This window comes from Aphelocoma coerulescens, chromosome 2, assembly GCF_041296385.1.
Source record: "Aphelocoma coerulescens isolate FSJ_1873_10779 chromosome 2, UR_Acoe_1.0, whole genome shotgun sequence".
Lineage (NCBI taxonomy): Eukaryota > Metazoa > Chordata > Aves > Passeriformes > Corvidae > Aphelocoma > Aphelocoma coerulescens.
Window position 1 is genome coordinate 135,077,195 of NC_091015.1, and position 24,722 is coordinate 135,101,916.

Genomic DNA, 24,722 nt, shown 5'->3' on the forward strand with positions numbered 1-24,722 from the left:
ATGCAGTGCTGGAGGCAGGATGGGAAGATGCACAATATTTTGGCCCTTGTGGTTTTGAAGTAGGTTCAGCTTTTCAGTGAAATTGGTAATTAAAATGGTGTTCTGGGCTGTTGCCATCATTTAGCTCATGCACAAAACAAAACCCAAACAAACAAACAAATATCTTTAGATGTAAATATTGTTCTTATAAGTAATTTTCCTCTTTTCTGATGTCTTTGGACATAATAGTCTGTTATACCCGAATTGTAATTGGCTGAGTCTTGTTTTATCTGTTGGTGGAGAAACTTTTAAGGTTTAGATATAATGAAGTCTAGCAATTTTGATTTTGTAACAGCAACGTAGTCAATACTGCCATGGGCATGTCACATGACACACTGGAATAATTCTTTGTTTTTCCTGATACTTCTAGTAAAGGATTATTCTAGATCCTCACTGCTCTGCTGAGGATCTGGTCTATCTGACCTTCTAATTCTCTTTCAAATTTCTGCCTTTTCTCATGATGAGTTTGTACCCATTTGTTCTTGTGCCAACTGGTACTTTGGTACAAATAGTTCAAACCCCTCCCAGGTATTTACTCTTGATGTATTTATAGGTAACAATCCCTCCCAGCACAACTTTCATGCTTACTCTGCAAAGAGGATCAAATTCTTGTACACATCAAATTATTTTATATGCTGGACTTATTTCACTTTGAGCAAAACAAACCAAGCAAACAAAAAACCCCCAGATTGCTGGCTTGTTGATTTGCAGAGAACAGGAGGAGGAAATGTCAGCTCTGGGAAATTACTGAGGAGGACTTTCCAATACTTGTCTAAGCATTCTTTGGGCCACAGTACTATTGCTAGGTTAATATTTAAGTAAGGCTGTGTCTGACAGTTGACAGCAGTAGAGCTGGTGGGTGGGTTTCCTTCCTGATTGATACTGGTATTCCAAATTTGGTGACAAACAGCTGCACTTCAGAGTTCACTGAAGCACTAGGCACTGAGGTTGCTGATTGCTGTCATGCAGTCATGTCTGCAGCAATTTAACGGGTGAACAGTGGGGCAGAGAAGAGCCTTTCAGAGGATCCAGAGAGCAGTATGCACAGCCCTTGCCTATACAACGTGTAGTACTGCTCAGTTGGGCACAAAAGAGTTAGGATTCTTTTGACTCCTTTGTTAAGAAATAAATGCTGTCTGGTGCTAAAAAATACAGCTTCCCAGGATGGTAGATGAATTGTTTGTTGAATAACAGTTATGCATGAAATAATACAGCAAACTAAGACTTAAGTTGGGACAAAGAGGGAAGGAGTTTGGTTTGGAGATTTTGATATGCTGCGATTGTTTTACTCTGTTTCAGTATCTCCCAAATTTGAATTTTTCAATAAAAGAGAGACTAGCCTCTGTCTTTACTTATAGATATCCCTACAACCTTTGCATTTGCCCACCTCACACATTAAATGGTAAGTAATCAGATTAAGCTAACATCAGAAGCTGCATCAGAAACTGATTCTTAAAAAAAAAAAAAAAAAAAAAAAGGAAAAAACCCAAGTCCATTGTACAGATTGTCACAGTTGATTTTCACAAACACAGAAATTCCAGTGAGTTTTTCCTTTGCTTAAACATAGTGCTCTTAGCTGTTCCAGTTGTTCCAGTGGTTCTGGGTATTACCACAAAGAGTATCATATAAAGTGGGCAAATTGCAATCATTAAATTTTCATCTGCATATGAAAGTATGGAGAGAGAGAGGGAGGGAGAAAGAGAGAGAGAGAGATTGGGGGATGCATTGTACATGGCAATATTCTAATTTTTTTTCTTTTTTAGCTTCAGGAATGGAGCTGTCTGTCTGAAGAGGACTCTGCCCAAATATTCATAGTCTCCAAGCTCATTTTCGTACAGACTCTGGTGTTAGAACTTCATCTTTTTCAGAATGGCTGAGAAGGCTCCACCAGGGTTCACCAAAAAGTCTTCAAGGTCCACCCTTTCTCTCCCTCCGGAACCAGTGGAGATCATTAGGAGCAAAGCCTGCTCGCGGAGAGTTAAAATAAATGTTGGTGGACTCAACCATGAAGTGCTGTGGAGGACTTTGGACAGACTTCCAAGGACACGATTAGGAAAGCTCAGAGACTGCAATACCCATGAATCTCTGCTAGAAGTATGTGATGACTATAACCTAAATGAAAATGAGTATTTTTTTGATCGACACCCAGGGGCTTTTACTTCCATTTTGAATTTCTACAGGACAGGAAAACTACATATGATGGAAGAAATGTGTGCTCTCTCTTTTGGCCAGGAGCTTGATTACTGGGGGATTGATGAGATATATTTAGAATCTTGCTGCCAGGCAAGATACCATCAAAAGAAAGAGCAGATGAATGAGGAACTGAGGAGAGAGGCAGAGACAATGCGAGAGAGAGAAGGGGAAGAGTTTGATAACACCTGCTGCCCAGAGAAAAGGAAGAAGCTTTGGGACTTGCTGGAGAAACCCAACTCATCTGTTGCAGCAAAGGTAGGATAAACAATAGGCTTAATACAAAGACAGTAGCAAATGGTTTCATGACCCATGCATCTGGCTTGCAGGAATCAACAACTTCCACTAAAGTATTTAGAGAAAAGAAGAATCTAAGAACCTACATATCATTAAGTGAAAATACCCAAATCTGTCCTAAATGCCACTGAAATCAGCAGAAGGAACATGTTGAGTTCAGTTGTTTTTAGGCAACTTGTATTTTGCTTTTGCTGTATGTGATCAGAAGCAGCTGTGTAATTCTTAATGGACTCCATATTAAACACTTCAATGAAAATACAGCCAGAGTACATTATCTACTTGTTTGTTAGAAAGCACCTGGTTAGGAGAAACACCCATTTCACTATTGCTTGGCCTGTTACAGGCACTGCATAGGTGGTATGTCAGTGTTTGGTAGGTTGTGCTGGATAGGCTATCAGAGTCAACAGCTGGTCTGGCATGGTTTTACTATAGCATGTTTTCTCTTATGCTACATTTTTGCAACCTAGGATTAGAGTGTTTTGTATAAGAATACTAAATATTAATGCATATATATACATGTATATATTTATATGTATGCATATTTATGTGTATACAGGTATATGTATATAAACAAGTATATATTCTATGCTTTTATAGACACACACACACACAAATATATATGTGTAAAGTTTATATACTCGGTCAGAAATGAGAACAAATTCAGATGAATCCTGGTTCCAGTTCTGCTGTCTTCAAACAGGCAAGTTGGCTGAAGTCTCACTGATACAATGGAAAAGTTTACCCTTGTTGTGGAAGTGGGACTGAATGGACAGATGTTGGTACTGCTATTTAAAATAAAGATTTTCTTGCATCTTGAGGAACTTAGTTGTTCTGTTTGTGATGTGAGGCACTAATTAATGTGAGGTAAATTTTGGAAGCTCGTCTCCAGTTTGAATGACTGAAAATGAAAGTGTTCAATGTTTAGGTGTTCATGTTCAGCTTAACTGTGGCTTTATTTCCTTCTCTTGCTGTTTGTTATTGATGCAATGCTCTTGGACTCAGGTAAGTATTAAGATATGATGGTGCAATGGACAAAATACGAGAATTCTGGCAAAGATTTTTCTTGCAATAGCAACTCTTACTATTGAGGTACAATACACAATTTTTTAAATTTTTCATTGTGAGATACCCAACTTTTTAAGCAAGGATGCTTGCTTAAAAAAAAAAAAGTGCCAGATTTTAAGGTTTCCAACTGGAATAAAAGCTTATAGGAGAAAAATGAAAGTATTCAGAATATTTTAGAAAACTACATGAATACATTTTCTGCTTCCAAGATACGTATTCTGGGCCATATGTTCCTCTCCAGGAGACAGTGCAGAGGGGAAGCAGATGGGCATAAGTTCTGCCAAAAAGGGTTCAGGGAGACCGTGTTACACACCGTGATCCCCTGGTGCAAGCTAACATCCATCAGCCCTTGCCAGCACTTCTGTGACACAGCTGCTGCACTGGCTGCAGGACTCAGGGATCAACTTCTCAGTCCTGCACGCCTCGAAACATCACCAATGTGCTCCTGTGTTCCATAACAGACCTCTCCTGAGGGATACGGGGAGGAGGATCTCCTGTGTGAGCCACAGAGCTGAAACACACTTCACGTGACCTGGGAGATCACCTGGTTGTGGACACTGCCTCAGAAACATCCAGCAGGCAGATTTGTTTGTGAAATATTTTCTCTTTTATATATATATATATATATATATGTAATATATATATATGTACAGAAATGAAGGCAGTTGCCTCTAGGGCTTGAGACATATGCTTAATGAGTGTTTTCCTAAGACTAGGTAGGAGTCAACACAGTAAGATGAAGCAGATGAATAAAACAAAAGTAATGTACTGATTTTTAGATTCTTTGCCTGTGACTTGCTTTCATTCATTTGCATGCTGAATAAATGCAGAAATATAGGATGGCTAAACTTGTATGAGTGCTTGCCATTCACCAAACTGTTCTTATGACTTAACAGTGCCCCATCATGAATTTGCTTAAAAGGAGTTAGGCTGACTCTGAGCTTTTAAGAAAATACCCCTTTGGCCACTCCAAGAAGATTTCTCCTCAGGTTTTGCAGATGAAAGTGGTTGTTCTTTAATTTCCCAAGATGTCTAAATAAATACTTTTAACCTTTTTATTTCCTTTTTCCCCTCATTCCCTAATTTGATTCAATGTTACAGATCTATTCCTTCTTGCTACAGGGAGTTTCACGTTGCACTGCAACATTACATGTTGTAATGGTTTTCATTATTTCAATTGCCTTTTGTCTAAGTTAGTGCCGTTTGATGCGGTTTCTGTGGTTCTGGTAGCTAGAAGTCACCATAATACAAGCACTCAGTTTCTCTTTCTTGTCACCTTCAGTCTGTAAATACATATATGAGCCAAATTATAGTCAGATATGGCCGTGGCAACTCAGACAGCTATAGAAAGTTGGCTGAATGACATGAAGGAGAGAAAAAACCATCATAACACATTTGAACTTGGGTAACATAAAAAAAGACATGGTGGCATCAGTTGGATGCACTTTGAAACAGACTGCATTAGGATCTGTGGCAAGGTTTTATCTGAAGCATTTAGATAACACCTCTTTTAGATTTTTTATTTTGTGTTTGGTCAAATAAGTTGCTAGTTTGTCCTGAGACAAGAGACACAACCATCTTCTTTCCTCTGTAGGAGTAGAAAGGATGGTGGGATTTTTACAGTGGCCAGTTGGGAACCAAGTGAGGAAATACTACCATAAGCCTCTAATTCAAATATTAGCTCCCTTTTGAAGAAATGAAACCCTATGAATGTGCAAAGCTATCCTCCAAATGCTTGTTCAGTCATTCAGATCCTGTGTAGCATCCAAGCAATTGACAGGAACAGCTTGCTTTTTAATCCCTTTCACATCAAAGATTAGAAATGTGAGATAAACACTCGGATGTGATTTTGATATGTGACTGTGTCTTGCCACTTCTTGATTCTGCTAAGATCCCTTCTAGGTCTGATCCAAAGCTTACTGAATTAAGAGGGAGTCCTGCTTTGGATTAGGCATCTCAGGACAAATCCTGCGCCTTTTGAGGTCAGTGAAGTTTTGCTATTGACTTCACTTACAGCAAGGTGAAACAGAGCAAGGTGACAGTGAATGAGCAGCAGGTATTTTACAGGATCTGCAACAGTAAATAGGAGAAAGCAAGAAGAATGTGTGCAAGAGATTTTGTTTAGCTAGTAAAAAAAGGAATATTATAGGTCAAGTACTGTTGCACAGTACAGGCACACTTTACTATGTGAGTTTTTTAAATTTCAGTAAATGCAGATGTGCACCTCAGTTACCAATTGCTGTATTAGAAGCACAGCAGTTCTTGCTTAGTCCTCACCCCAGGAAAGATCTTTGTGAATTCAGTAGACATTTCAGCTGAGGAAAACAGGATTTACCTTCATTTTCCAATGTTCTCATTCATAAGCCTTTTAAAGTGGGATTACGATAAATATGTCCAGAAGTCCAGCCATTTCAGACATGTACAGTGCTATGAATGAGAAGAATGTGCTGGGATTTATGAAGGACAAGAATTTTCCATATTCTACATCCCAGAGAAGTCCTAAAGCCTGGTCCCCAAACCACAGAGTTTTGCATGAGTGGTACTCTCTGGTCCAGAGTAACATCTGAGTTTTTAGACCAGGCATTTATTTATACTTACTGGGTAACCAGTAGTTTGTGAAAACTGTCTTTAAAAAAAGAAGTTATTTTACTTATACTGTCAGCCTTCATTTAGTGTTTTATGTGCAGTTGCTGGACCTATAACAGCCTCCTTAGTGTAGCAGCAGCTCTGACCAACCTGTCAGTAGTATAAAAGTCCTCAGCAGATACCAGAATGAGCATTGACTTCAGTAGATGTGAACTTTGTGCAGCTGGATTGCATAAGTGTTTATGGTTCAGCACCTTGTCGAACTGGCATGTTAAGAGAGCACCTAGCTGAGCTGACATCTATTAACTATGTCAAAGTTATATTGTTCTATGCACTGCACTCAGAATCAAAGGGCCTTACCTTGGAATGACCATGAATCAAATGAACCCATGCATGTAATGTTAATGTATGAGCTCTTCCTTTCATTCTTGTTTATTGGGTCCAAAAGCCTGATCCTTTTCTCTCAATTTTTTAATCCTGGTGGAACTCATTTGGGCTAAATCCTAAATAAATATGGGATGTTTCTAGTGAAGATGTTTTACTATAAATATAGTGACTGAAATAAGAAATAAGTGGAATATCCAGGAGTAACAAAGATCTTAAAGATATCTGATAGTGATTTAATGACCTTTCATCTACAAGAGTATTTTAATTACTTTACAGTAACATTATCAACAAATGGCATTCATATTTTCCAACTGGTATTTCATATTCCATGTTGTCCCTTTGAATACAACTAGAATGTAATTGATTTTTATTGATTCTACAGTTCTTTCTTGTGCAAGTCATTCTTTCTCACATGAATATTTGCTTCAAGCTCAGTGTGACTACTAACTGATCAAGTATAAAAGGTAGTACAAAGTAATTTAAAAAAACTACTAGTCAGTCACATTCTGTCCTTAATTTTTTTCATAACTCCTGTTGATGTACATACACAGAAGGGTAAAATATTGGCCTTTGTGTTCCTGCAGTATGGGGTTTGCTTTATTTAAAGTGAAACCTGATAGGGTTGAAAGTGTTCTTTGTTAGTTCTGTTTGTTTCAATGCATGACTGATTTGTCCTTATTTTATTTTGGTGATTTCTGTTTTTCTTGGGGTTGGTTTTCAGGGTTTTTTTTCTTGGTTTGCATTACAAACTGTAACATGACTATTACTTCTTTGTAAAAAGCACACTAATTTATCAGCTAACTAGTGGATTGTGGATTATAGAAGGTATAATTATCCCAAGCCTAACTGGAAATCATGAGGACTTTGTGTGCTGTATTGAGTAACTAATCTCTTTTGTGAAAAAAAACTCCTTTGGGGGGAAAAAACGCAGGAGCACAAAAGAGGAGCTTTAGACCACTGGTATTTATTTAGCTACAAGTGTATTATGGCTAGGCTTGCTACAATGACTTGCCAAGAGAGGGCACACCTATTTTACATTAAGGACCTGATTCTTATTCTCCACAAGTCTGTCTTACGTATAATTAACACTGAGTCTCATGCCTTAAAGTGTGTAGAGCAGTTTAAGAGTGGTCTTAGGGTGTGTGGAAGTAAGCAGAGTCATTATGAATGACCAAAACAGAACAGAGTATAATGTAGGATATTTCATTATTCCTTTGCAAGTCCTTATAAATTATCTCCTGGCCTGTCACTGTTCATTCAGGAGTGAACCCTAATTAATGGTATGCTACTTGTTCCTTTTGGGTTGAAGGTAACCGTATATGCTCAAAGGACTTTAGGAATACTTAGCTGATTGGCATGTTGTGAAGAAGAGCTATCACACATCAGCAAACTGTCAGCAGCTGAATGTTTGCATGAAGATATTAAAGTGTTCAAGTGAAAGAAATACACTTGGTTATCTTCGCATCCTTCATGTTATACGAACAAAATGCTTTTCTTGCCAATGTCCTCTTCTTAGTTTAGGTTTACACGTTCTGTGTCATCCAGATTTTGTGACTATTTCTCCATACAAAGCTTATACCTCATGTGCTTTGCCATCTAATTGTAGACCAAGGATGAAGATGACATGGAATGAACACTGTATCTTTTTTAAAGTGTGAGGAACAGCTTTTGTATAAGTTTAATTCCCACAAGTTTTTGTATTATATATCATATACGTCAGGGCATGATATTCATTGGAGATAAGTGTTCTTTTCTAGCTGACATGTGGCTTGAGCTTCCGTTTGACCTCTGGTTTCAATTTATTTTTGGGGGCGATCCTGTCACAAAGCTTTTTCCAAATGGATTACCAGGATTAATATCATTTGCATTGTCACTCTCAATACATTATAGAAATTTGCCTGCTGAAAATAAGTTACGGTAAAGCACAGAGAATGGTCACTGGTAATAAATAAGTGTCTTCATCTCACAATTGTTTCTGCTGAGGACACTCATTACCATTCTGTGCTTTTAAGGTGAAGTTATTGTGCCAAATGATAAAGTCAGTCAATGTGACTGTAAGACAAGGAGATTATATTGGATCCTAGTCATTCATATTTAATAACTCAAGTGTTTTAATGTCTTGAAAGATAAGTGAATTTATTGTTTTTTCAATAGATATTATATCAAGGAACAAAGAAGACTGGCAGTAGTTAATTGATTTTGTTTGAAGAACTTATGTATGCTCACTGCTGAGCTGGTCATTAAAAGATTATTTATCTTCTTTATACTTCTTACATGAAGTATCATGTAACCCATGATTCAGCATTTTTGGTCAGTTTAAGTGTCATGGAAATACAGCTACCATCTGATCTGTCTTCTCTGGAGGTGTTTAGGACCTCAGTTACATACGGGTTCCCTCCAGCCCTGAGATTTTATCAGTGGTGTGCAAACTAATTAAAAAACCTTACTAAAAACTACTGTTGGAATGAGTAGAATGTCCTTTGAACCGACCTGCTTATTATTGGCACTTAATTCTCAGTAAAACAGATGCAGAAGTTGTGAAAGCAGTGCCAAGGGCAAAGCTACAGTGACTCATATTCAGGCAGTCCATCACTGGCGTCAAGCACTGGCACTAGGGAATATCCCCATTCCATGTATGAACAGAGGGGCGAGAACTTTACTTCTGTAGCTGTGATAAGGGGCTTCACTGACTCTGGTTTTATGGTTACATTAAGGAAAATCAAAGGGGATTCGTGATGACTCTTGTTAAAGGGGGAAAAAAGGCAATAATAATCATTTTAAAAATTAGAGAAATCCATGTTTCATATTTGGTAACAAGATCTAATTGGTAACGTTTTGCAAAACAAAGTTTTAAAGTAATGAATAGAATGTGCCTGCACTTGTGACACCATTCACAAAATCACACAGTAGCTCTTGTGTTGGGGTCTCCTCCCTCCTTGCTCTTGCACAGAGAAACCTACTAGGATTTGGAATATATGATATTACAGTGATTTACCAGCAGGTACAATCTGCATGAGAACAGCTATCCTTTGCCATAATGGATAGAAAGCATTATTCCAATTTTGCCCAGCACTTTGTGTCCTTAATTCAGGAGAACAATTTTACTCTACAACAACAGCTTCTTTTACCACTGATCATATCCTTTTTTTATGCTGTTGCCATCTATTGAGTATAGAGTAGCATCACTGGCATATATCTTTTAAAATATGTACTGCAGTATTTCTGGTTAGGAGGGTGATGTTTTGGGCATTACAGCATGCCCCCTGCAAAATCAGAGGCATCTCACGAGCTGGATTTTCAGCTGTGACATGTCACTTAAGCTGTGTAATGCTTGAGTGGACAGACCAGGCTGTTGTGCCCTTCCCTTCACCCAGAGGCAGATCATATGTCCTAAAAATGTTGCATTTCCGTTCCATGTTTTTATAAGCAGCTGCCAGTGTATTGTTTTCTCTCATGTAAGATATTTGGAAGGAATCAGATGTCAGAGAGATGCACTAGTAAATTAAATGATGAAGCATTATCCAGACCAAATCTATGGGACACAAAGGGCTGCATCTTATTGTCTGGATAAACAGGCTCTGTCTGGCTTTTAGAGCTGAGAGGCAAAACAAATCTATATGTTCCCCTGCAAATCGGCCTTATTTGGGTCTCTGATTTTGTTGCACGATGTAAAAGAACAAAGAATTGCTCCCAAGTGACTGGGAAGCCAAACAAACTGTTGCATGTTATTTATTTCAGGAAAAAAACATGGTATTTATCATGACATATGGCAGACTCATGAGTTTTCTATTTGATGAAGATATATGAATATTTGACGCATAGCACTAAACCCCAGGTCCTTTGGGGGAATATTGAAAACAAGCAAGTGGCACAGCTGTTTCAAAGTGACTTTGAGATTCAAACAGTATCCCAGCACAGTCTTTATATGAAGCTGCCACAGTCTGCTCTTAACAGGCCCTGGTTGTTCTCTTTTCGGGGAAACATGCAATAGGGCCAGGGTTTCAGGTGGGATAAGTGCATTAGATTTGCACTGGGTGGGACTCAGAAAACAGTTCTACATTTTAAGTCATTTATAAGCATGCAGTATCCTTTCCACATGAGTGAGTCAATACCTGTACTCCACATACCATACCTGAGACAGCTCTTCTCGTGTTTTTGAGCAGCAGTGGGAGGAGGCAAGTTGTCTTTGAAAAGCATGCTTACTTTAGCACTGTAACCGTTAAGTCTGAATATTACCAACTAGCCTTTATTTCCAAAATGAGTGTTTGGGTTTGTGGGAGCTTATCCTATGCATATACTATGTGTAAGTATATACAATATTGACAGCTGAGCCTTTAAAAAAAAAATGCTCACAGTATTGCACATTAAGAAGATGTGTGAGATGGCTGAAGCAATCAGAGCAGTGGTTTTCTTTCAGTATGTAAGTGCCTACAAACTGCCTGAATTATATTCACTGAGTTTTCAAATCATCGTGTAGCTACTTGTAATAAATATTCATACAGGATTTCTTCTAAAATGCAGGGGAAGACAGGAGCCGGGATGCAAACCTGAAGTCTGAGGAAATTTTTATCTGAATGGCAGGGTGAACTCCTGAGTTTGGTGTTAACTGGTCTCTGAGGCTCAAGTTCATTCCTCACTGAAAATCTTTTATGCCTGCTGCTTTTGGGAAATGATGTGTTCCCCTAAGCTCCTGCCTAAAAACTAGAGCTTCACCAAACTAAAAAAAAAACCTTCCAAGATTTTCTAAGCTATTCTGTCCTAGTCTCTGTTTCAGAGGCTAGGTAAGGTGATTGAAAGTCCAAAAGGAGCAAAGTTCTTCACAAAACAGCTCTTAAAGGGGGAGTTTTCCTTTCCAAGGCAGCAGTTTCATTGTGGAACACTGGGGCACATTTGTTACCCAGGGTTCAGTATCTTCAGTCATCTTTCATTGGGTCCCTCCTGATGTAACCACAAGGGCTAGACATTGCTTTAAATAGCTCAGGTATGGCACAGGCCAGAGCTATCCCAAGGACAGCCAAGTTGCAGTGACAGTTTCAGGTATCACTGGCCACTTGCAGAATGCCCCCTTGGAAGGGATTGCTGCTGACATGCTTTGGGACAGTAAAGCTTGCTGTGATTTCATGTAATCTCAGGAATGGTATTTTTGGCTAACTCCTGAGATGGTTCCATTTTTTGTACTCTTTCAATCAGTTGGATTTTGGTGACAGACAAAAATGACATCAAGCTTTGTTTACAAACTCACATTCACACAGTTTCTTCCCCAAGCACTGTAGCCTCCTTTTGGATTGCTTACTGAAGGATCTTTGGGTGACCTGTCTATTCTGTTTTACTGAAGTATCTACCAGAGTGTTTGCCTTTGGGGGAGGTTTTTCTGAAGAACAGTGGATATTGCTAAAATAAGGTAGGTAAGGCAGTTCTTTTTCAGACTGATAAATGTGTTACAGGCTTATTCTGAGAAGAACTGGGAACTCATTTCCATTTCTATTACTTTTACTAAGCTTTTGTATTTTCATATATTGTCTTTTAAAAATTTTGATATAAATTCTTTTGTGGAGTTAAATGACATTTGAAAAAACTGTTCCAAAAGTATCTTGGTCTGTGCTCTGTGTATGTATTCATACAGTTACATTTTGTGAGATGATAGCACAGAAAAATTTTGTTAGTGCCCCTGAATTCAGTCATAACAGACTTCAAAGTTCTTTAGGCCATTGCTACCAGCATTTAGCACAAAAGGCAAAATATGTAATATGGAAAGAGTACATAGATATGAGGCCAGTCCTGTTTCACTGAACTCTACAGCCTTTTTTTAAAATTGAAGCAGAATGGACAGATGACTGAGATCAATCTTAATACATGCTTCAGTGAACCTGATACTAATTTATTGTAATCTGAATTTTAGATTGACATATTCTTCTGCCTGATGGTGAGATTGGTGTTCATGGATTTAATTCTAAACTACATATGAAAAAATTTACTCAAAATGCTATGGGTGCGCCAGTAATAGTGAAATGGCAAATAATTCCTCTTAGCTTTTCAGTGTTTTTTCAGTCTGTTGAATTTAGGAAGAATCAACACAATTTGCTACGTACTTGTATGTGTAGTTTTGGATGAAATAAGTGTTGAAGAGAGGGTCTTTTAATTAGAGTAGCTGACAAAGATGAGAGCTCTTGGACTGAAAAATAATTTGCTTGATGAGTGTATTACAGAGGGAGTACATAGGGGCTAGATGTTCTCTTTTGGAAGCATTCTTAGTACTTGTTAACATGGAATGGTGGGACAAGTCTTATTACAATATTGTGTAACTGATGTTAGTAATGTCTGTGTGAAGAATAAGTTCTTCTGAAATACTCCTCTTTTATGAAAGCAAATTAATTTCCTTTGATGATGATGAGATGCTTTCATGGTGAGAGCTGCTATGTCTGACTCACAGGTGTCCCCTCTCAGACTGATTTCTGTTGTTAATTGAAAACAATTTTTTTAGTTTTGGCGGGTATGAAATTGAAAGGAAAAACCTAATCTTAGAAATATCCATTATGGCACTGAATCTCTGATAACATGTCTGATGCATTTCAGCAATAATGAATTCACATTAGCGTAACTTCAGCATTTATAAATCCAGCATCAGTTTCCTCTCTAACTGGATTTAAAACCAAAACCCAACCCTTACCTAAGCCCATGTTCCTGAGAAGGAGGCTGTGTGTGACAGAGAAGTGGTTAAGAGATCGCAGTTACCAGCAGGGTTTTGCTGCTGCCAGTCTTCCATGGAGGCATCCTTCCCCAGGGCTTTACTGGAAAGTGCAGCTGGAGAGGGCACGGTGCAGGCACAGATGTTTCCTGCTTGTGAAGTCAAGCTGAAAGCCAGCGTGCAAACAGCAGGAGAACCCCGGTCCCTGCGAGCAGGAGGCACAACTGCAAATCTCTGTGATGCCTTTGCCCCCTCCATTTTTAAAAAGGAAGATGGGAAGAAAACCTTCAAGAGCTCTGAACCTTTTCTTGTATTTCAGTTGCAAAGGAGTGATATCCCTTAGGAGCTAGGCTGAACTCAAGAGTGGTCCTGCAAGGGAGAGCACCGCAAAGGCACATGCTAATCGTGGATCCCTGTGGCAGATCAGTTTGCTGCAGGAGCACATGTGGCAATGGTTCCTTGTTCCAACCATGTGACGATGGACAGAGGAACAGTTCTTCAGTGCTGTGCCATACACAAACAGCACCTCTGGGCACAGAAATTATACTGAACCTGCAGAGAGGTACATAAGTAAAACTCAAACAAGAATGGAGATTTTTAACTGGATTTCTCCTTTTCCTTTCCCATCCATCTAAAACTAGTTTTCTTTTCCTATTATACATGTGTGAAGGAGTCAATCAGAAGTCAAGCAAGTCTTTCTGTTTTCTTTAGGTCTAAACAGAAGAATCTCACAACATTTTTACATTTTTGATTAATGTTTATTTTTTAATATCACCATAACTATTGTTTTAAAACTTCTCTAGAATGCAACCTCCTCTCCAGAGGGATGTTCACCTGAGTCATCTGAGATCTCCTTGTTTATAGAAGAAGGGCAACCAGCCATTGGCTCTGGTGTGCACTGATTTAACACTGATCTAGAGCATAAGAAAAAAAGAAGATGCATTTCTCTGTGGATGAAAAATGCTGATAAATTTATTCACTGATGTCAATGACTTTGGCATTCATTGTTTAGTAAGTTGTCATAGATAAGGTAGATATCCTAGGCTTAAGGGTGCTATTTTGAAACACAGTTATTAAAGGAAATTTACAGTACTCTAAAAAAATGGGAGTAAGATAATAGATCAAAATGAACATATAAAGCACAGAGCCAGGTTGTGTCTGAACAGCAAAAGCAGTCTTTTCTTCCCCTTTCAGTCTTTTCTTCCCCCCTACACAAGATCTGTAGTCCCAAGCTGTGCAAGTGCACACTGGTTCTTCGGCACAATAGTGAGTATCTCCATACTGTCCTTTGACCATAAGAAACCCTCAAGGCCACCAGGCTTGGTGATGATGAGAGCTCAGCCTCTGCACTGCAGCTGGTGCTTCATGAAGCCTCACCAGAGAACAGCACTGGGCAAGTGGAGGGCTCTGCACAAGGCCTCACTTTGGGGGAAGCTGGGCTGCAGCCTGTTTTGGGGACAAGCTGCCTTGGGGACAGAGCAGGGTCTCTGGCTGGCTTATCGTGTGTCAAAGGCAGAAAATATGTATCAGGGGCAAGATGCATTTTAGCTGGAGTAACACATGCAATTTAGATAATTAAATTGGAACCTGTATAAGTAACCTAATGTCAGATGTACAGCTGACTTTATTTCTTATGGTAAGGATCCATAAAAAAACCCCAAAAAACCAGGCAGTCCAAGTCACCAGATAATTTCCCTAAGGCTAGAAGAGATCATCAGAAAAGAAGACCAAGGACAAGGTAGGGAATAAGAGAAATATAATCAAGTATCTACATGTGTTGAAATCCTAATGCATATTAGGGTTTTTGTTCCTAAAAGCCATGGCATTATTACTCCTTTCTTTTTTAAAATCCTTAGCATGATATCTCAAATAACATTTGTTTCTACTGACCTTTCAGTCAAAGTAGTGGCCATACAAAGGCTCCCCAGTTTGCCATTTCTTAATTCATAGCAAGGAACTTCAGTGTAGTGACAGCCATCTCCAGAGAGAGGAGGTCTGACTAATCTACTTGTGAGTGAGAGTATTCCTTCTGTGAAAGCAAAGCAATGTTTTCTCCAACTGTGTAGGTCAGAATTTTAAACTAAGCTGGGGACAGCTGTTCCCGCCTGTTTACTGACAGCTCCTCTGTGTGTGTGTTGGGTGTACACATACAAAAATTACTGTGCAAAGGGAGGTGCTGTGCTCAGTCACATCAGCATGCCACCACACCAACCCAAAACTGAGGCTCCCCAGGGAGGGGTATACATTGTGCTTGAGAATATTCTCAGCTTTTTTGTTGTGTAAATTACTCCTAGTAAAGATTTAGTGCCACAAGCTTACCTCTGGGGTGAAAATGCATCTATTAAAGAACGCATGAGCATTCCATTGTATGTGAGGAGCAAAGTTAATGAGCCTTGCTTACAAATTAAATGCAGACAAGTAGATGTATGTTCTCATCTGTCCCTAATGTCACTGTTTTAGTACCGAGTTCCTTTTAATATTGAAGTGTTCTGAGATTTACAATCACTTGACAGAGCAGAGAAGCCCTGTTGTACAAATGTGGACCTGAGGTTCACTGCATCTGCTTTAAGGTTCCCCAGAAAGTGACGAAGTGGGAAGCTGGATCCAGATCTTTCATGTCCTTTACAGCCCCCTTCATCTGGAACATCTTTTCTTTCTGTGGAAATTTGGTCTTAAATATTTTAGATTTAGAGCAGGTAGAGTTTATCCTCCCATACCATTAGCAATTAAATAATATTATCATCTAATAATGCTGGCAGAGATTTAAAAGCTTACAAGCCCAAGAGACTCAGCTGCCTTGTTTATATTCCTTTTAATGGAAAATAAGCTATTTTAGCAAATTTATTGTGGGTGTGTCCATGTAATGGTGTTCGTGTGTGTCCATGTAATGGTGTTCATGTCAGTCGGTCCCAGTCTTTTGACATGTTTAGTTTAGTGCTGTAGTTTAGAAGAAAATTTCTAAATTACTCTATACTTACAGAATGTAACTACTACTTATTATAGTAACCATTTGCCTTTGATCAGATTTCTACAGTGTAGCCTGAAAAGTGAATTAATATTTAATTTCAGTCGATAAAAAAGACTCTGTGGGTGGAAAAACAAAAATAAATGCTAAGAGCTGAGATAAAAGAGTAAGAAAGTCTTCAAATGCATCCAGATTTTGCTTTGGATATTTATCCATAGTCATTGATTCTTAATACCAACCTGGTCTTTTGGCTTTGGTAAGCAAATATTAAATATCTCCTATGAGATGCTGCAATTGGCCTGCACTTCCAGTACACTTCGGAAAACTAGAGTTTATAATGGGTACAGGCAGCTTCCTCCAGATTCTGAAATGGGTTGCAGGGCAAAAATTGCTAAATTAATTCCAGCTGCTCTAGCCCAGAACTGGCAGCTAGATTGTTGGATCACCCTTTGGTGCTGCTGTCATATTAAGTCACCTTGGTAAGAGGCAAAAATTATTAACTTGGTTGCAGGGCCACGCTGAGAGCCTCATTGTTGCTGTGCATTGTGGAGGCACCAGCACGCTCAGGGATACTTGATTTCTCCATGAAGTTCCATCGTAGGAGTTCTGTGTCTTCCAATTTTTTTTTAGCATGTTGTAAAAGAGAAGAAACACAGTTTATTGCAAGTAGACAAGGGAAGGACTAAGGCTGTTGTGTATCCAGTCAAGACAACAGTTTTGACATTCAGAGCAGTAAATAACTTGTCAGACCTGTCCTGCAGCTGCTGTCTGAATGGAGACATTTCTTTCCTTTCCACTGTGACTCGTGCTCACAACTCATCTTCATTACATTAGAGCTGCACCAGCCAGTAGAGAACTGCTGTGTGCTATCCCAGAGACCTCACAGGCTGAGCAGGTGATGGGCAGGAGGGGGGAAGACCTGGATGCAGCAAATGGCATGGAGCAGCGACATGGTTACAGTAGTTGGTGCCACGGGAGCACTCCAGCTGGGCTGCTGAAGGGTTTCATCATGCCAGGCATTTTCTTAGACAACGTGTATAAATCTTCTGTGAATTAACTTTTCTTCATTTTTTCCTTACCTGGTTCCAATTTCTTGCTCTTGTATGGCTCAGAAAATGTCCGAACTGGGCATTCTGAAAGACAGAATTGATGTGGGAGGTAAACTTAGATAAAGTCTTCACTTAACATTGGATTTAGTTATTCCTCTGTATCACAAAAAAAGTTAACTGAAGACTTTATAAAAATTAGATGTGTTTCAGAGTTTTGATGGAAAGAAATCCTGTAATATAAAGGTCCAAGGTGTGTATGAATGACAGAGGAAGTTTCCCACTGGAGTAAAATTCCTATACTTTATGAGTGAAGAGCTCAGACTATCAGGAAGAACACACAATCCCTGATCTAAACAGAAAGAATGAAACTCTACAGCTCTTCTATCTGCTGCTCCATCTAGGTCCAGACAGGGATTGTGGAAAGCTGAAGGTGATCAAGCAGACTGTAAATACAAAAAACACATGCTAAGGTATGATATAAAGAGCAAATGTTTAGACCTTATGAGACACTCCCTTTTGTACTCCTTCCCTGGCACTGGATGCTTCCCAGATAAAGTAAAAGAGCTGGATGGGTTGTTGCTGTGCCCTAGCATGGACATTTTCATCTATGGGAAAACTCATAACTCCTTTTTCACATCCCCACCACTGCATGGTGGTGGGAGTTTTCTGAGTGAGAGGGCACTGCTGGGTACACTTTGTGTATTTGAAGGTCAAATGACCCCTTAGCTGAGGTGTGTGCTTGCTTGTTCCTGGTAAGCAGTGCTATTTCCCTTGATTGAATTTGTTTAGTAAGTCTGTGTCCTTGTGCTGTTCATACCCAAAGAGTTGATCAAACAAGGTGTGACTGTAAGGGCTCCTTGTCACTCTGCAGCCTGAAGGGGATCTAATTGCCCTGCCCAACTCCGGGGTGAAGTTAATTAGCAGAAATGTAGTTATGAAAAGACACCCAAGGGAAATGTCAAGAAAAATGGAACATGCATGCCTCCCTGCCTCTGCACATGACAGCAGCTCCCCTTGTTCCAAGGTCTGTGACAAAGCGCAGCTGGAATCCGTGTCCAACACTGCAGAAGGTGACGCTGCTCTGCTCCTGGACAGCTGGTTACCATCTCCTCCACATTGTTGTATCCACACAAGAGAATGTTGTTTTTCTTCAGTAAAGCCAGGTTTTGCTCTTTTGAGTCTGCTGCATTTTCAGGGCTTTGTTTTTGTTGTGTTTTGTTGTTTTGGGATTTTTTTGTGGCTTGGAAGCATTTAAGTACTAGGCTTTCTCAAGGCCAGAATATATTGGCATTGAGAAATAAAGGAGAATGTTTTTTTTCTTTTGAGTGCTAGTGTGAATCACTGGCAAATAGCAAAGAAATGAGCCTTCATTAATCATAATCCTTGTGCAAAGCAAATATTGAGCAAGCGCATGTTAGGGAGTGTCTTACGTCAGGTCTGCTTTCAGACAAGGCTGATATGGAAGCCTTCTTTGTTGCACTGTGCAGTAGTGCTTGTTCTGTCCTACAGATGCTGATTTTATTAGGGATTAGCTAACCACCAAGATTCCTTTGGAAGGCGATTACCCCTTTGCTTCCACCCCTGCAGTTTCTCAGACAGATGGATACAGTCTGACAACCATGGAGAACTAGTTGAAGCCTGGAGAGTATGTGACAGTCCAGTAATTGCCCCCCTCATTCCCTGTACCTGGAGGTACACATCACAGTTTTCAAAATCATTTCATCAATAAAACTTGTATTTTTTTACTTTACTTAGAATACAATAAATCCTTTGAGTAAAAATTGGGCAACAGTTGAAATACTGTAAGGAGAACTTGTATTTTTCATATCTGAATTCTTGTGCTTCAAATTTTTGGCACTGATGTAATAAAAATTCTCTTTCAGAAGTCTAGAGATAATGAAATATGGCAGTGGTTAGAGAACTTCATTATATACTGAGGGAAGAAAAGACAGTATGTGATTAGGACATCTGCTAAAGAAAAATAATCTCAGTTGTTTGTCCTTTAGAATCAAATGTTTGGAGAAAATTTTAGTCCCTGTATAGAGATTTTTGGAAGGGTTAGTAAGGGAATATTTAGTGCCCAGTAGACTTAAGGATTTTACTTCAATGAAATAAAAATCAAGGTATCTATCTAAAAAAGAAAATAAATGTTTTTTCCTTTATTTTACGGCATTTAAGAAATGTCACTCGACACAATATGTGGTGGTTTGGTTTCTCTAACAGTAGGAAATAGGACGATCTGTGCGAGAGAAAATCTTATGGTGTCTGGCTCTTTAGTCTAACAACTTGTGCAAATGAAAGGGGAATCAAAAGAGCATTTCAAGTGTCAGCAGCTCAAGCCATGGGAGTGATCTCATTCACCAGTATTTTGCAATCTTACAATGCCCATAGTCATTATATAGAGCCAAAAATGAGATTTTACATATAATTTCTGAACACAAAAGAGCTATAGGAGGCATGAGAGGTTTCCTACAGCAACGCCAGGAGTAGTAACACACTCTCAGTTCTGCAGCTTTTGCGTGGGTGACCTGACCAGCACCCTGATCTGCCTCTCACTGGTGGGCCCCTGAGCCCCAGCCCAGGAGACAAGAGACAGCCCTGCCCTGACACAAGCCCTGTGTTCCCTTCGAGTCCAGCTTTCAAACCATGAGTGAATGCTGTCTTTTTACACATATGTTTATATATATAAATATATATATGTCTGTGTTTGTATGTGTGTACATGTATATATTCAGAAATAATCCTTGTCAGCAGTTTCCAGCACTTATCTTATGGAGAAGAAGTAAAAACATAAGCAATTCTTTCAGAAATGTTTCTAACATAAATCCCAAGGTGTCCCACTTTGTAATATTTCTTCCGTAAGTGCTTCGTAGCTGAACTCCTGTTACTCCAGTTTTTCAGTTGCTGCTGAAATAGAATTATGTAGACGGAGTGTTTTTTCCAAGGTTTGTTTTTTATTCACTTGCAAAAAAATGTAAAGAATGGCAGGGGAAGAGGAGAACCATCTAAACTCACCCCGAAGTGTTTTACATTAATTGAATTTTACTTAGGTGTCAAAATCTTTCAGGTACTGATTTTGAGACATTCCAGGCATTTTAGAAAAGTTGACTTGGTTGGATTACTCTGCAATGTTGCTAAATGCAAAGTCTGCAGCAGCCTAAGATTGAATTCAGCCCTCCTTCATGTCAGTAGGGTTCCTTATATTTGGAGCTGAACTGGCTCTCCAGACACAGTCCTGTTGCAAGGGAGCTAAGGATTCATCCCGTTTGCCTCCAGCAACCAAACCAAGGTGCCTGAATCAGTACTCTGGTTGCCTCCAGCTCTGCCTCATAGACAGGAAAAACAGGGGCTCAGTGGGATTGAGAGAAGCTTTAGGTAACATGTCCTTCTCCACTGACTGTAGGAGAAATTCAAGTCTCCTGTAGGTGCCTTCTTTCAGCAGGATAGACCTCAGGCAGAGCACCTGCATGGCATGGGTAAGGATCTGCAAAGTCATCTTCCAGTGCAGCATCACCAAATACAGCTCTCAAAAGCTTAAAAGCAGCATGCCTGACTTCACCAGTGGGAGGAGGAAGGGAAGGCCAAACAGGTTTTGTTGTCCTGCTCCACATTTACTGCATTAGCTCAAACAACTTTTAAAATTTCTCATCCCATGAGGCAGCAAGGTCAGTTGGCTGCATAGCTTCTCACCTTCTCTTCTGTTTGGATGGAAGCTGAAGCTTTTCCAGAATGCTGACAGGAAATAGTTTGATTTGGCACAAAGCTTTGAGAGTTCTTTGCAAACAACATCTTCAGTTTGTTCTGCAAAGAAACTGGAGTATCAGAAGATAGCCATCATCTAATGTGCTACAATGTTTTACGTAAGCACCCAGCAGTGAACAAACTCTGCTCCACAGAAATGTAGCCAGGTTTCAGAAGACAGCAAAAGCAATGCCTTGGTTTTTGGTTTTTTGTTTTTTTAAATTTTAAGCTGTCCTTACCATCTGAAGAAAAAGTTTGCAGCTAGTCACACGAAGTTCCTTCTTGCCCGCTGCGACATTATAATGCTAAAGCAGTAAATGTGGTGACGTACAAGCAACACATCACTTCTTAGAAACTGACATAGTTGGTCTCCTTGAAACTATGACAATGAATATAAAAATTCATTATCACATTGCCTACAGAACCAATAGGGAGTACCTTCTTCTTTTCATCCTGTTATGTTACTTGTTATTTTGTACATATGTACATATTTGTTAGTATGCTAAGTTTTAAGAGATGACTTGCAGTTAAGCATGTACCTAACTGCAAGTCATCTCTTAAAATTTAGCATTTGACTACAGTGATTGATTTGGTGAAACAGAGATGAGATACAGCACTTTTTTGTAATCCAAACTCCATTCTATTGATAGTTTCATACACATGTGATAGATTTTGTAATTCATCTGTCTTTAAGATAAAATTCCAGTTTCAAAGAACTAACCCAGAATATGTTGAATTCTTATCAGGAGAATAGTACTGGTCTTAAATGGTCTTCATAGGAACAGAAATAGAAAATAATTCAAACAGGTTTTTACCACACCATGGAGAAAATTAGAACAAAGATATTGTGGCAGTCATAAAATATAAGTTATGCCTAAGGGACAAAATTCCAAAATGCATTCTCATATATATACTAATGCTCTCTGGTAAGACTAGTGACCTCATAGCCTGGTCATTTTTGCAGTGCCTTATTTCTATCACAAGTGTAATATTCAAGCTTTCTGTTGTGCAGTCAGATTAGGAAATGAATCTGCCCTATCCAGAAGTAGCTAGTAGGGTATTTTTATAGATCAAAGCATGTACTGGCAATGGAAATAATAGTTTCTTCTCCTCAGTTACTACTCAAAAAATACATTGCAAGTACACTATGTAAGTAGCACACCTACATGCTGTTGTTGCTGATCATGGCTCTTCTCAAAGCTCTGTGTCACAGCTGATCCAGAACTTTAAATACTGAGAGTAAAAAGAGGTCCTCCATCCCCTGAGGTGTTTGACTTTGTTTCAGTGACACAATCTGAAATTAAACTGGTATAGTTAATTGATTTTTGGGGGGTTTGTTTTGTTTTTTTTCTGAGTATCTCACTAATGGTTTACAATGCTGCATTGTAGGGGAGGAAGAAGAAGCTTTTGGCATTGGTCATCTGAGGGTTTGCTGACAGGAATAATAAGGTAGCTCAGAGCATGCTGGAGTGCTGGTGGGATAGTCCGCAAATCACTTCTGACTGCTTCAAGCTGGAGCCAAATGTTTCATATTTACATCACATTCATCTGTGGAGAATTAATCTGGTACTCCAGAAGGGTGGAAACTGCTTAAGAATCTGTTCCACAGGGTCCCAAACTGCCAATACTGTGGATGTCATACTTCCAGGAATAAAAGCATATGTGCTCATTTTTAATTCAGAGTCTCTAAATATGCCTTCTGCTGTGAGAATAACTTGCTAGTCTGCATAAACTTTTCTATTGCTGTTTCTGTTGAGCAAGATAGGGGCAGACAGTGCTCTATATTTTTCTCAGTTGTACCCCATTGCTATAATTTTATTAGCTATGAGATGGTTCAGATCAGATGTAGTCTCAGGACTTAACACTTGTGTATTGAACTGGCAGTATAAAGAACATGAAAGAAAAGATTTCACTTCAACTTGAAAACCCGGGTCTGCTCCTCTTGTTGAGGAAAAAAATTACTGTGCTAAGGGAAACAACAGAATAGTGGATAGAGATCAAAGAACACGTGACAGAAGGAAGAACAGCAATTGTTTTGACAGCTGAAAAATCCCAGAAATTGTATCTTTTTCTAATTCTGGACAAACCTAGAATTTACTGCATTTGCAAGTTGTCTTGCTCATGGCTCTTCTGACTAGATCAGGACTGAAACGAAGTGCATTGTTCCGACCATGTACAGTAAAAGATAGGTCCAGGGAGCTGAATCACTGACTCAGAGATAGACTCTTAGTTGAGGACTGAAATTCCCATTGTGGCTAAAAACAGTTAAGCTAGATTTTGACTTGGGCAGAAATGGAGCCAGTTCGAGTCAAAAATGTTAAATGAGAGGAAATACTGACTTCTTGCCAAAGTTTTGTGCAAGGAAAACTAATTAGTCCCGCAGGGCTTGCCTTGTTAATTTTACTGAAAAGCCGTTATCATAAGCATAGACATGAACACACCTGTAGGTGTGTAAAAAAATGATGCACAGCTGTTGTTTGCCTACTTAGTTAATAGTTTAATGGAAAAAAAACAAGTAACCACTGTATCTGGTCTACTCTGGCCTTATATTGGCTGAAAGAAAATGGAGAAAGTATATAGAATAAGGAGAAAGTAGGGCTTTACTAATCCAGGATTGGCTTCATAATGGAGTCTTGCTGTAATCTGGCTTTTAGATGAATGGTTTCTGTTTATATGCTCTCTGGGATAATAGTTGCTTTTGCTTTTGTAAGATGTAAGCCAGCCTCTTGGGAATTTCTGAAAACTTTCTTACATCCTTTAAATATTCTTTTAAGAATTTAGCACAGGTGTTTGAGCAAATGAAAAGAGCAAGCAGTTTTCATTAGGCTCATGACTTATCCTTAAGTCTGTTTGAGGGTCATCATCATGGATTTGTGTCACAGTTCAAACCAATTTGCTTATGATAGATCTTGAAAATAGGATATGAGGCTTACAAGTAGACATATCAGGTGAGTGAGAAAGTTCTTTGATTTTTCAGGTTGATGGGAAATAGGCATCTGAAGGAAATGGAAATATTTTGCATTACATTTTAATATTATTTTGCACTGGTTTTTATATAATGAGCTTACTGCAAGAGCTCAGTTCTGGACAGACAGAGTGCAGTTGAGTGCAGTGAGGTAGAATCCACGCGAAACAACACTGACACTGGGTTTGGATTAGGTATTTAGTTCCTGCCTCTGAATTTACAGCCTACCATAGGGAGCAGAGATAGTGTGCAATATTCTACAGTATATGGAACTGCTGTAGAAAAAGAGGCCTGACTGAACTAAAAATTGTCATTGCCTGACAAATCCCCACAACTAATTTACTGAGAGCTGGTACACTTTCTGGGAGCTGCAGTTGCCTTCCTACCCTCCGTCCCTGCCCCCCAATACAGTTTTGCCAATGACTACTAACTCTCTGGGCTCTGAGCTTGCTTTAAAAAAAAAATCTTTGTCAAGATAGTGAAGCAAAATTTGTCAACAGAAATCCCAGAATATAAAAAAAATTATCCAGAGTTGTTACACCTGGGAGTGTTTTGTAATCTGCTGAGTAGCTGGCCTTGGGAAGGCCTGAGCAGCAGGAGCTGAGGCAGCGCCCACTCAGAGCTGCGGCGTGCGATGTACACTGGAGTGGTGGGGCTGTGCCACCACGGCCTGTCCCTTGGCCCTGCAGTGACGTCCGATAAGCACAGCCACACGTCTGTGTCAGCTAATACTATTACAAGGCTCCAGAGTGA

General features: G+C 39.3%; 1 protein-coding gene across 1 annotated transcript in view; it reads left to right on the forward strand.

Moving 5' to 3' along the window:
* Positions 1-1,908: 1,908 nt before the first annotated feature.
* The window catches only part of KCNB2 (potassium voltage-gated channel subfamily B member 2), a 167,131-nt gene continuing 144,317 nt past the window's right edge, over positions 1,909-24,722 (forward strand). The window contains exon 1 of the mRNA XM_069006005.1: positions 1,909-2,487. Coding sequence (XP_068862106.1) covers positions 1,909-2,487 — 579 coding nt within the window. The remainder of the gene's footprint in view (positions 2,488-24,722) is intronic.